Below are 13,303 nucleotides of genomic sequence, written 5' to 3'. Positions count from 1 at the left end.
GGGTGACCTCAGATACCTCCTGGCACTTGTTGTTCACTTCAGTCGTGTCTGACTCTCTGAAACCCCATGAACTGTAGCCCGCCACGCTCCTCTGTCCAGGGGATTCTCCAGGCAAGAATACCAGCTTCTCCAGGGGATCTTCCTGACCCAAGGATTGAACCTTCGTCTCATGCATTGGCAAGTAGATTCTTTACCACTGAGCCAACTGGTTTTAAATTGTAGGTGCAATTCTCAAAGATGAGGAGCCGGAGGGGAGGTACACTTGGGAGAGCACACACGATTTTCTGAGTATTTTCCAAGCTTGCTCAGTTCCCCTCTTCCCGTGGAGTTTCCAAACTCTCCCAGGGCTGGGACGCTGGCCCATTTTTTCCCCATTCTTTCCACATGGCCCAGTAAAAGGTATTCTGAGGACAGTCCAGAATTCTCCTGTCCTGCTGGAAAGACTTCTGGGCCTTGCACGTAGATTGCAATCAAGAATACAGTTGGTCCTGGAACAACTCAGGTTTAAACTGCAGGTTCAATAATACATGGATTTTTTTTTGAATAGTAAACATTACAGAGGGTTTCCCAGGTGGCTCAGTGGTAAAGAATCCACCTGCCAGTGCAGAGACCTGAGTTCCATCCCTGGATCAGGAAGATTCCCTGGAGAAGGAAATGGCTACCTACTTCAGTATGCTTACCTGAAGAGTTCCATGGACAGAGGAGCCTGGTGGGCTACGGTCCATCAGGTCTCAAAAGAGTCGGACACAACTGAACAACAAAACATTACAGATCCACAAGATCTGCAGGTTGGTTGGGTCTCCAGATGTGGAACCTGCAGACATGGACGATCGACTCTAAGTTAATAAGGGTTTCGACTGTGGGGAGGATAAGTGATCCTAACCTCTGTGCTATTTGAGGGTGCTCTCTCCAATAAATGAAAACTTAGATAGTGTGAGTTTTACATTAATATGCCTTATTATTATTATTGGTTTGTATTAGAGCCGTTTTAGGCTCCAGCAAAATGAAGCAGAAAGTACAGAGATTTTGCACCCATCCCCCTTACAGAAGGGCTTCCCTGGTGGCTCAGTGGTAAAGAATCCACCTGCCAATACAGGAAAGGTGGGTTCAGTTCCTGGGTTGGGAAGATCTCCTGGAGGAGGACATGTCAACCGACTCCAGTATTCTTGCCCGGAGAATCACATGGACAGAGGAGCCTGGTGGGCCACAGTTCATGGGGTCACAAACAGTCGGACACAGCTGAGCAACTAAACAACAGCAACTCCTTACAAAAGGCTCCCCCATCATCGACAGTGGAACAGTCCTTGCATCATGTACTGACATAGAAATGGTATTATTTTAATGCCCATTTGTCCTCCCATAACAGTAATAACAACTTAGACAAGGGGTTGCTCCCCAGCTCTGATCGGGCACCTCTTTCTCCTTCCCTTACCTGGAGGTTCTTTGTGTACTGAGAAGCTAGCCCATCTGTGATGTCATGGAGCAGAGAGGAGATAGGATGACAAGCTTTGAAAGGGGTCAACACTGAGAAGACAGACAAGCTTCCCTGTGCTACAGAGGGAAGCTCACAGGCATAGGCACTGAAGATGGAGAAAGACGTACGGGATGAGTTCCCTCCCTGGGGACTGGAGTGGGAGAAAGGAATCTGGGCACATCAGTCCAGATCTCTCACCCGTGGGGAGGGCAAAAGCCGCAGCAGCTCCTGGGGGCAGCTGGAGACCAGTTTGTCTGTTTCTCCAGGAGTGCCGCCGGACAGCAGTCCTGGATACCAAGCCCTGAAAACCATTCACTGCTCACAATTTACAGCGCGCATTTGAACATGTAAAGAGTCTGACAGCCTCACACATGCTGGTGGAGCCTGCAGGGGGTGCGGGACTCTCTCCACCTCTCAGAGGAGGGGCTGGGCAGAGCACCCTGGTGGGTCTCTCACAGTGGGCTAGGGGTGAAGCCAGAGTCCAGTAGGCAGGTCCTGGGCTGTGCTTCCCACAGCGCATGGAGAGAGGAACATTCTCTCCCGGGCTCCTGGCCACAGCCTGTGATGAAACCCCAAGAGCAACAACACAACACAACCATCCTTCTGAACCCTAGAAGAGTGTTTTAGTTTGTGCGTGCGTGCGAAGTCATTTCAGTTGTGTCTGACTCTGTGACCCCATGGACTGGAGCCCACCAGGCTCCTCTGTCCATGGGATTCTCCAGGCAAGAATACTGGAGTGGCTTGCCATTTCCTCCTCCAGGGGATATTCCCGACCCAGGGATCAAACCCGCATCTCTTACGTCTCTTGCACTGGCAGGCAGGTTCTTTACCATGAATGCCACCTGGGAAGCCCATTTTGTGTATAGGAAAAAAAAAGTTTCTGCATCAAATACTTTTAAGAAAAATTTAAGCTTGGCTCTTCACTGCAGACCTTCTCCAAGTCTTCACTAGACTGATGTGCTACAAAGCTCGCAGGGAGAGAGAACATATTTCCTGGAGGCATCTGACCACGACTCTGACCTTAGCAGAGCTTCTTGAATGGAAAGCTCTTTGGGGAATGAATGCAGCATCAGAATTCATCAAATGGGAGACATGTGGTTACTTTTCAATCTTCAGCTCTGGGGGTGTCCTGCAAGGAGGTTCTCAGAGAAGCCTGAGGGGGAAAGACAGACAACTAAAATCTCTAAGGGGCTCAAAAGAAGTGAGGTATTCAGGCATAATAAGAAAAGGACAGTGGCAGCCCACTAGAAAGAAAAGAATGAAAGTCGCTCAGTCATGTCCGACTCTTTGCGACCCCATGGACTGTAGCCTACTGGGCTCTTCCGTCCATGGGATTTTCCAGGCAAGAATACTGGAATGGGTTGCCATTTCCTTCTCCAGGGGATCTTCCTGACCCAGGGATTGAACCCGGGTCTCCCGCATTGTAGACAGATGCTTTACCATCTAAGCCACCAGGGCAGGCCACTAGAGTTGACTTTATCTACAATGTGAGGGGATTCGGGATCTCGGGTGGTGAGCTGCTGCTCTTGGAAGAACAAGGGACTCAGCAGGGCTTCCCTGCAGCAGAGGGAGGGGGTCCACTCCGCTGTGAGGAACCTGCAGTGTGAATGTTGGGTGCCTAGGGGGCCAGGAACCAGGCAAGGGGAGGACCCAGCATCCTGTTCATAGACAGAGGTTCCCCTAGGATATGGATGGACCAGGCTAGATCCTACTTGGAGTCAGGTGACTAGAGAAAATGACCCATGTGGGTCTCATCTGGCCTTGCGATGCTGAAATAACTAGTGATTCCTCTAGAAGCAGGTCTGAACCCTGAGCAACGAGGTGATCCTTGGATACTATGTCACAAAGGTGGGGGCAGAGATCTTGGGTGTGTTTATCCCAGGAAGGAGGAGTGAGGAGGGGAATGGGCGAGGGAGAGACAGAAAAATTCAGAGCCAGAGTCATCGAAAAGCTGCCAGGGCCTCCAAGGAAAGTCATCCTGGGGGAACTCTGACCCTTACCCCTAGCTAGGCACCCACCAGCCCTGACCCCAAGTCCCCACACCCCCTCCCCCGAGAGGAGAGGCTCCATGCACCGCACAACCTCATCCCCATGTCCCATTCCCTTGGTTTCCCCAGCTTCTGGTCCTCTCTCATCCTCCCGCCCCATCCTCAATGAAGAGAGGGAGCGGGCAGTGCAGGGCCAGGGTGGCGGGGAGGGACAGGGAACCACCACAAAACCAAAGGAAATCTTGAGGGGAGGCTGGGCCCAAGGGATGGGCTTCTTGCAAAATCCCGAGTTTCATTAAATATAGAAAGGTGGGAGGAAGAAAGAATACCCACTCACTGTTCCGGTTTCAAAGTCGGAAGGCTGGCCTTGATTTCAAAGACCTTGTGTGTAATGTGATGCATGGCTTTCTCTTCTGTTTCTCTCTTTATAGGTAAGTGACATTTCATTCTGCTCATCCCCAAGGCAAAGTTGGATGGTTTTAAAGTGGAAAATAAAATGATCGGAAAGAAACGGGGAAGGTGGGAAGAGGTGGCCGTCGAGGGCGGTACAGGTAGGTGCCCACGAGATCGCTGTCCTTTGCGCAGACAGGGAGGGGGAGGCGCCCAGAGTGACGGTGAATGCCTTTGCCCAGGACTGGAGGTCCGGGCCGTGGCTGTGGTTTCTGAGATGATGTAGAAGCCTTTGCTCCTGGAAGGAGGTCTGTTCTCTAAGGTGGATGCTTAGCGCTGTCTCCAAGGAGTCTTTCCCTGGCGAGGTTTCCAGCCTGTTAGGGGTTGGTTTTGTGTCCTGGTTCTATGTACCAGCTGCTTTGCGGTGGGCAGCCAATGGGGTGCTGGTAGAGTGGGTAGGGAAGGATGGGATTGCATCTGGATAGACAGAACATTCCGGAGGAGGATCAGGAATTTGGAAGGTGAACATGCCTGTTGTGATGCGACTGCAAATGGCACGGAAATTTCTGGACAGGAAGGAGATTTGTGGGGAAACAGATCCTCTGGCACATTAAGAATCTACTTAATCGCCAGGTCTGTTTGGTTACCGCAGACATTATTTTTCTATTCCTTGTGGTCTCGGAGGCTACGACAGCACTTCTTTTCTCCTGAGCCTGCAGCTAAGCTGAGTCTTAAAGCTGGAGGCTGACTTATTACAGATGAGTTGGTCATTCAGGGAAGGTGTTTTGAAGTTCAAGATGAGTCTGGGTTTTCTACTCTCTTGAAATTCAATTCCTCTCCCCTAAGATGAAAGCAGAAGGACTTCTAATTTCTCCTATAACTTGCGAATGATCCACTGAAATAATTGATTGACGGCTCTGTTGACATGTATTTTCTATTTCTTTTTTGAAAGAAAGAAGGAAATGTAAAGCCTTCTGTTTAGTAGTCTGTTAATCTAGGTGAAGGACACATGGCTCAATTCAATAAAAATATTTAAATTGCATCGTCTTATCATGCCCAATTAAAGGCGATAAATAGAGTTGACTGGGTGGAGGGGAGGTTGGGAAGAAGGAGACAAAGATAGAAACCACTTCGGTCTGTGGCACTCAGAGGGGGAAATTCTCCTCCACACACAGGAGGCAAATCTGAAGACCCTAGAAATGTTAGAAAGAGGCAAAATTACTAGAATTTATTATTTAAGCTATTTGATGCCATGTCTAAATGTTTGCTACACCATGGGTTAATTCTCTTTTCCTCCATTTCAACAAAGAAAACCAACAAAGAAAGAAAACTCAAAAAAAAAAAAAAAAAGAAAAAGAAAACTCAAAATACAACGTCCTTCTCTGAAATTGATTCTATATGGAAAATGACTGCAAATCTCTTTTCATGTCCTCCTATCCCAATCTTGAGGTCTTTTATTATATTCTCAATGAATGCCCAAAGACCCCAGTTGCACTTTCAATGCTGTAGACAGACCAAGTAAACTTTGGTATTTGCCCTGCAAAATGGGAAAAATTAGGCTGCATCTATTGGGATCCTAGTCCAAAAGAGAGCTCTGTTCACTCTGCCCTGCTTTGAAAATGCAGAGAAACTGCAGTCCAGAAGCAACGCTAGCATCTTGCCTGGCAGGCAGCATAAGATGGGGTTCTAAGTTGGAGGGCTTTCGAAGGCCCCGTGTTCAAAAAGCAGATACTATCTTTGGATCAAGGTTGATTGAGTGACTGACTTTGTTGGAAAATTCATCTTCTTTTAGAATTTGTAACAGAATAAGGGCTGTGACATAATCCTTCGTCATCTCGATAGTCTGCCTTTTATGCAGATGGCAGGTATTGGATGGGTGGGAAGGGACTGCATTTACCCCCAGGCTTCCTCTTTGGACACTTTAGTTTGACTTGTGGGCTCAGAGGGAAGAGCCGCTGAGAAGCCAGGCTGTTGGAGTGGATAGTCAGTGTCTTGGAATTTCCTGTTAATAAGGAGGTAATGGAGTATATGTTAATTTTACAGGAAACATTTCCACAGGGTATATAAGTACAATGGATGTATTTGAATAGTTTCCATATGCTGGGACTCTCAGAACCAAGAGGATAAAATTCCATTTGCACCTGCCTTATAAACAACACACTGGCAGCACTCACGTGCCCTGTGGAATCGGAGGATGAACCGGCAATGCTTGCACACACATATATCCCCAAACATGCCGTCACTTGCACATGCAACACACAAATGCATATTTTTAGATGCAAAAACACCAAGCTGTGATTTTGCCTTTGAAAGGTGACGAGGAGCAAAGATCTTTCTGAGAACCAGCTCTGCCCTCTCTCGCTCTTGTTCCCCAAGACCCCACACACTCTGTTCTTCTTCCCCATCACCTCCCCATCGCCTGGTCCAGTTGCTGTATTTACTGCACAGCCTGGTCCCTGAAAGCGTTTCTTCCTTGGCTTTGGGATCTATTGTATGCCCCCCTTCTCGTCTTGAGTGCCCCTCGGAGGGGTGGGCGACAGTTAACCATGTGGATCCAGCATTGACCTCCCTCTCTGTTTTCCTCTCCACTTTGGGCTCTGAGGCCTTCCTTGACCACTCTGTCCATCTGCACCAGCTCTGGAAAGGAGGGACAGGCTGTTGGATGGAGTTTGTGCTTCTTGGACCTTGAGGTCTCTGGGTGTCAGAAGGCAGTGATGAGTGTGAGGGGTCAAATTCCACAGCCCCTCCTCTGCCACCTTTGCAAGGCCTGCTTTGAAGCCAGCAGAAAGTCCTACATTTCTGACAAGGACCATTCTGTGACATTCCTTTAAAGCTAGCCTTCTTGAATTTCAGACACCATGCGAAACCGTTCTCTCTCTCATATTTTATTTTCAAAACGACCCTATGATGTTGGTGTTATCATCTTCTTTTTACAAATGAGGAAGTGAGATAATGTTGCCCAAGGTCACTTGACCTTGAACCTGAACTTGATGCTATACCTCTCTCGCTATGATAGCCATGGTTTTAACTGCTGTGTATCACATAGAGCACTTAAACTCTCCCAGAAGAGGACCAGGTGGCAGGGAGGGGAACCTTTAAACCTTAGAATAACTGGGCTTCTCCTTTCTAGCTCTTTAGATCTATCCAACTCTGGACCAAACAGGCACCTTCAGGACATGGCCTTGGAGGAGCCAGCACAGAGCAACAGAAAAGAATTGGGCACAGACATAGGAGAACTGGGGTTTGAGGCCTGAATCTGCCGTTAAATCTCTGTGTGACTCCAGGCAATTGATTTAATTCTCGGAGCCTCTCACATCACGACAAAGGCATATCAAGCACAGCACTATTTCAAAAGCTAAGTAGGAGACCCCATCGGAGAACGGCTCCTGGGAAAGGATGCTCTAACCATACCTGCCCATCATCCTTACCTGAACGTCCCCTTCCATCCTGGCTCCCCAGATCTCTAAGCCGAGTTCTTGATTTTTCTGATGAAGTCTAGAATTTTTGCCAACAGTAAAGAACAGTTCTTGGCAGCTTCCTGAGTCTTCACTTCCTTTCAATACCAGGCCTAGTGGAGAGCAAAATTAGCCTGCCAATCACTCAGAGACATGTGGGCCCCAGGAAATTAAATTCCCCCTCTCTCCAGCTGTCTCCCCCCACGCGCCAGGTACCAAATGAATGTGCAGGCCACGCGTTTCCATTCCCGTCTCTCCTTCCTATATGTTAATTTGAGCACCTTAGTAGAACAAAACCAACCTAGTGGATATGAGATGAAGTTCATTATCCCCCAAAGCCTAAGGTTATAGGACGGAGTTAGTTGGAAGGTAGGTTTGGCTCTCTTCCATCATTATTTTGGATTAGAACATTTTCTTTTTCCAGCAATATTTAAAAGCCACCTTCTTACACAGGTCACCGTCTTTCGTGACCAATTGAAAGGAGAGACGTGAGCAAGGCACCGAAGCCACTCAGCACCCACTCGGAGTTCCTGCAGCTGCCGGGGTCTCCCAGACCTCATGCCCTTCCTGCATCTATTTGGCACCCGGGACAGGACTCATGCTACTGCTTTCTGAAGATGATGTTTGGGGACCCAGCGTGCAGTTGGGGAAACTGGGCTCCCAGTGCTTTCTGTGTCTGCCAGTGGCATTCACACAGTCCCTCCTGGCCTTGGGGGGATTAGGGAGGACCTCCTCTGAAGGCTGACTCTTGAGGCAGTCACTCTCTTACACAACCTTTCCACCTCTCAGCTGTGGAGCGAGGGCTCTTAATCCTGACATTTGCCTGAGCATTCAGAGGAAAAGCCTCTTCAGTACCATGGGGCAAAAAAGACTTCAGATACACAGTCACTGCACAGATGTGAGAAGCCAGGAATAGATCCCAGGGCAAGTGAAGAACACAGAGCTTTATCGGAAACTTGCGGGCACTATTGTGGGGTACCTTGTGTCCCCTCTGAACTTCATATGTTGAAGCCCTCACCCCCAGTCCCTCAGAATGTGACTGTCTTTGGAGACAGACCGTTTAAGGGGTAGTTCAGGTAAATAGAAGGTCATAGGAGTGGGCCGTTTTCCAGTCTAACTGATTTCCTTACAAGAAGAGATTAGGAGCCAGACACACACAGATGAGGAAACAGATGTAGCATCTCCAGGCTACGGAGATCTCCAGGCTAAGGAGAGATGCTTCAGAATGAAACCGAGCCCCTAGACACCTTGATCTTGGACTTTTCACCTCTAGAACTATGAGGAAGTAAATTTCTGCTGTTTATGCCATCCAGTCTAGGGCGCATCTTACAGCAGACCAGGCAAGAGAACCCAGTCAGGGCAAGAGACAGCGCAGGTGTCTGGACACAACAGAAGCTCCCATGGGCTGCAGAAAATAGGCAGACTCGCAGGTCAAATCCCTGCCCCCACGCTCCCGACCTCTGGCTATTTGCCATTTTAAGCCCCACTCTTCTCATCTGTAGAATGGGTTTGACCTGTATCTCACTGCTGTGTTGAGAACTGATTGATAATGAGCAACAGATATTGCAGCAAAATGCTCAACATCCAGTTCTCTACTTCTTATTATTTCTCTTAATAGTGATAGGGATGAAAACCAAATGTATATATAATATTGTGATTTTAGTGTGTGCTAGGCATTGTGCCAAACTTTCACCCAGGACACTTCATTTAACCTGGCCTTTTTATCTGGTGATTAAAAACAAGGCTAGTCTCAGGGCTCTGTGCCTGAGATCGTTGAATTCATCAACCTCTAAGCCAGGTCTGAATGGAGACTTGTGAACTTCCGACTTGTCACCCCCTTGATTGACACTTGTCGGATCTCAACCTTCTTGGCTTAGGAAGAAGGACTGCCTCAATCACGGGTCATGACAGGTCCACACCCCACACCCAGCCTGCTTCCATTCATCTCCAGGTGTTCCTCTATTTAAACGAAACTTGTAGACAATTGTGGCCAAGCCTGAGGTGTTCACTTATAACTGTTTACATCGTTGAGGGTGAGATATTGAGTGTGAACACGTCGTGCACCACAAACACACAGGCATTGAAAGGTTGAGGGGGCGGTCAACTGCTCTGCCAGTGGCCTGGTCTGTGTGGACATGGAGCCCATAACACACCCTCCCAGGTCAGCGGATCTCAGGATGGGTAAGCACTCAGCAAGCACGCACAGTTCTGACGCCCTAACAGGGGCGAAGCCCGTGACCTCCAGGCAGAGGCCGAGTGACAGCTCAGAAGTCCGAGTCGACATTCCCACTGCTGCCCTTGCCCTGAGCCCGGAGATCTCTGCTCAGACAGTCTGGGTGGGCCGGGGCATCCTGGGCCATATCCACGTGCCCCAGCTCTGGAGCTCTGCATAAAGACATTCCCCTTCCACTGCCTGAGTCTGGATTAGTTTAACTCCAAGAGCACCTTTCCTCCAAGTTCTTAGTCCTAGCACACTGCATGAGTTTCTCTGCTCTCTCATGAAGCTCAGTCCTCAAGGTAACAAAAGATAGCTACTGGCATTCCTGTTTTGTGGGTGAGAAAGTACAGCTCAGAGATACGAAGCATCTGCAGTAAAGACACACAGCTCCCTCACGAATTCGTGTCTGTCTAACTCCCAGTATCATATAGATACTGTGTCATATCTCTATACCTGCCTGGGTACAATCTGTACATAATGTGTAATATATAATATATATTACATATCAATATTCTATATAATTATGTATCAATATTATATTAAGTTATATAGTAAATGCTAATATATATATATATATTTACTATTGAAGACGATGCCTGGGTATTCCTAAGAATTCCCTTCTAGGAAGTACTACAAATTGAGAACTGAGGTTTAAAAAAAAAAAAAACAACCCAGCACCTCGATTATATGTTACAAGTTGAGAATTGAGGTTAAAAAACCCCAGCGCCTCGATTATGTGTTACAAGTGTCTAAATCCTTGGACTATGTCCCCTCACCGATCACTTACAGCTTTGAGCTGAGAAAGGGCAGTGCCTGTGTGGCCACTTCTCTGAGCTGTCCAGGCTTTTTTCTTGTTGAACAGGAGCAAGGTGGAAGGGATAATGAGACAGAAGCAAAGACTCGAGGCAACTAATGTTTCCCCCTTCTTGTCCCCAATTTCGGACAAACATGGGGCCCAGAATGAGTGAGGGAATTAAATTAACGAAGACAATTTCTCCCTGTCATTGAACTCTGACTAATGAGTCTATTTCTGGGTAATAAGAAGGAGCAGGAAGTGACAAGGCAGTGTAATGAATTAGTGGCCCAGAACCTCGTTAGTCAGAATAATCTTTCCACGAAAGATAAATGATGCAAACATTAATTATAAAGCCAGGCTGGAAATGCATCCCATTATTTGGCTTCCTAAGAAATATCTCCCAGTTATCACAGGCATTTCAACCAACAATAACAATAAAGTAAAGATTCACTGAGAACTCTGATCCTGGGGAGACTGGCTGGTGGTGAGAGCCTGGGGACCGACCCTGCTCTCTAAAGTGGCCCATTCTCAAATCTCCTGCAATCTCAGGGTCTCGTCCCAGCCCGGCCTCTCTGTGACCTGCAGCCTTTCTCTCCGGCTTGGCCATTCAGAGCCGTCTACTCGGGGCCACTAGAGCCAGATGAGGCCAGGAGTTCAACGGGACTGTTCTCCCACGTCAAAGAGAGAGAGGGCAAGATCAGGGTTTTCCCAGTGACTCCAGCATCCTAAAAGAGAGCTAGAGATCAAAACTGTGCAGGAAATAGAGAAACAGGGGTCAGCTAAGTTTCTGTCCCGGCTCTCTGTGTTTGAAAACTTAGCCTGTTGTTTTGCTTATTTGTTTGTTTGATCAGAGAACTGCTGAGAGTGAGGTCTCTGGTTAAGAGTGCTCTTGGTGAGGGTTAAGTCAGGTTGGCACCTATTAAGTGCTGGGTGAATGCCATCAGCACATATTGTGATGTAGTTTCAAGGCTGCAGAGCTGGCAAGGGTATGGGGCATTGGGGGCAGTTCTCTTGGAGCAGGGATGAGGCAGAGAGAGGCACCTGCCTGCCAATGTCCCCAGGGGGTGAGTGCCAGGCCCCTGAGGGGCTGTCATCTCAGGCTGGTTATCAACTGGAATTTTGGGAGGTGCCCAGAAGGGAAGGGAGGAGAGGGAGGAGGCCTTCACTTGGAACCAGAGTAGAGACTGAGTCAGTAATAAATGTGCTTTGCTGCGGCCATTACTCCCAAGAGTAAATAAGCCGGAATTAAAAACTATAAAAAAGTCCTCGGCAGCATCCGGTAATAAACTTGTCCGTGACTTCACGGCTTAGAGGTTCCTGAGCTTCTAAGGATGTTTGCTCCCTCCTGCCCACGGAAGGGCTAGGAATCCTTTGCTGCAGACCCGGGAGTCTGAAGCCCGGAGGCTGGAAGTTTCCGAGCCTCCTTCCAGGTAGCACATCGAAGTAGAGGCTGCAGGCAGCTTTGTTTCTAAGGCTTGGTTGTTATCTGACTGGCAACTCTTGGTAATGAGAGAAGAAAAAACCAATTAATTGGGAATGAATTTTAATTGTCTCCGACTTCTCATTTATAGGCTATTAAAACAAGTTGCTATTAAGCAATCACGTTGGGTTGCATCATCCGAGAAGATGGATGCTCCCCAAAAGTGCCCTCTCATCTTCCAGCCTCCTCTTTGGACAAAAACTGGGCTCTTGGGCTTTATGCAAGGTGAACCCATGGGGGGGAAATATAGAAAAAAGAATCTTGCTGCCAAAATCTAATTTTTTTCTTTCTTGTTTCTACTAAAGAACAATTGCCCGCACTTGTCTGTGATTCTGTGGCTGTTCACCTCTTGCGCATTTTGGGAGCTGTAGGAGGGTTGCCGGGGAGGCAGGGCTTGCTTTGGGCAGTTTCTCTGGCAGCTCATCACTGGCTCCATGGTTGTGGGGGTGTGAGAGGCTGTAAAGGTCCCTGGAATCAGCCCATCTGGGCAGAAGGAGGGGACCCGGCTTGGGAAAGGACTGCCAGGACCACTCCCCGCCTTCCTCCCCTCCACCCACCTCTTACGGCTCCAAAATGAGCTTTTATTATTTTGAGCTCTGTGTGTGCCTGTGTGCGTGCTAAGTTGCTTCAGTTGTGTCTGACGCTTTGTGACTTCATGAACTGTAGCCCGCCAGGCGCTTCTGTCCATGGGATTCTCCAGGCCAGAATACTAGAGTGGGTAGCCATGCCTTCCTCCAGGGGATCTTCCTGACCCAGGGATGGAACCTGGATCTCTTAGTTTCCCTGCATTGGCAGGCGGGTTCTTTACCACTAGCGTGGCCTGGGAAGTCTTTTTTGAGGTGTGATTGGCAGATAAAATTTGTATATATGGAAGGTGTACAGCCTGATGCTTTGATGTGTGAATACATTGTGGAACAATGTCGCAATCACGCTAAGGCATCCATCACCTCACACAATGACCACGTTGTGTGTGATGAGGACCCTTAGGATCTGCTCTTAGCAAATTCCAAGTGCGGGATAGGATACCGTCAACTGCAGTCACCTTGCTGTACACCAGGTCTCCACAACTCACTCATCTCGATTAACTGCACGCTTTGGCCAGCACCTCCCCACACCCGCCTCCCTGTGACTTCCACTACTTTAGATTCTGCAATATTTGTCTCTCTGCATCTGGATTATTTCACTTAGGATAGTATTCACGGCAGAATTATTCACAGTAGCCAAGATGTGGAAACGAGCTAAATGTCCATGGGGGATTAATTGGTAAAGGAAACACGGCGTATCCATACCGTGGAATATTACTCAGCCTTGGAAGAAGGGAATCCTGCCATTTGGGTCCTTGTGGAGGGGCCCGCAGGGTCAGCCAGGTCTCCTTGCTGGGAGCTGGGGGACGTAGCAAGGTGGGTACCTGAGCTACTACGGACATGGCAGGTCACTAGATGTTTCTGAACCTGCCCGGCAGTGCAAGGAGTGGAGATCGCAGCCCCTCCCTGAGGGCTTGT

The 13,303-nt window shown here is 48.4% G+C and overlaps 1 protein-coding gene across 5 annotated transcripts in view; it reads left to right on the top strand.

Annotated features, from left to right (window-relative positions):
- NTM (neurotrimin) overlaps nt 1–13,303 on the top strand; it is a 964,639-nt gene that overhangs the window by 288,677 nt on the left and 662,659 nt on the right. Inside the window, exon 1 of one of the 5 annotated variants that reach the window (XM_059882969.1) lies at nt 3,910–4,013. The exons of the other annotated variants lie outside the window; for them this stretch is intronic. Coding sequence (XP_059738952.1) covers nt 3,959–4,013 — 55 coding nt within the window. The 5' untranslated portion in view covers nt 3,910–3,958. Of the gene's footprint in view, nt 1–3,909; nt 4,014–13,303 lie in introns of those variants that run through there. 5 annotated transcript variants of the gene reach the window in all.

Source organism: Bos taurus, chromosome 29 (genome assembly GCF_002263795.3).
Source record: "Bos taurus isolate L1 Dominette 01449 registration number 42190680 breed Hereford chromosome 29, ARS-UCD2.0, whole genome shotgun sequence".
Lineage (NCBI taxonomy): Eukaryota > Metazoa > Chordata > Mammalia > Artiodactyla > Bovidae > Bos > Bos taurus.
The sequence above is the reverse complement of the archived record's forward strand: the minus strand, read 5'-3'. Positions and strand labels throughout refer to the sequence as shown.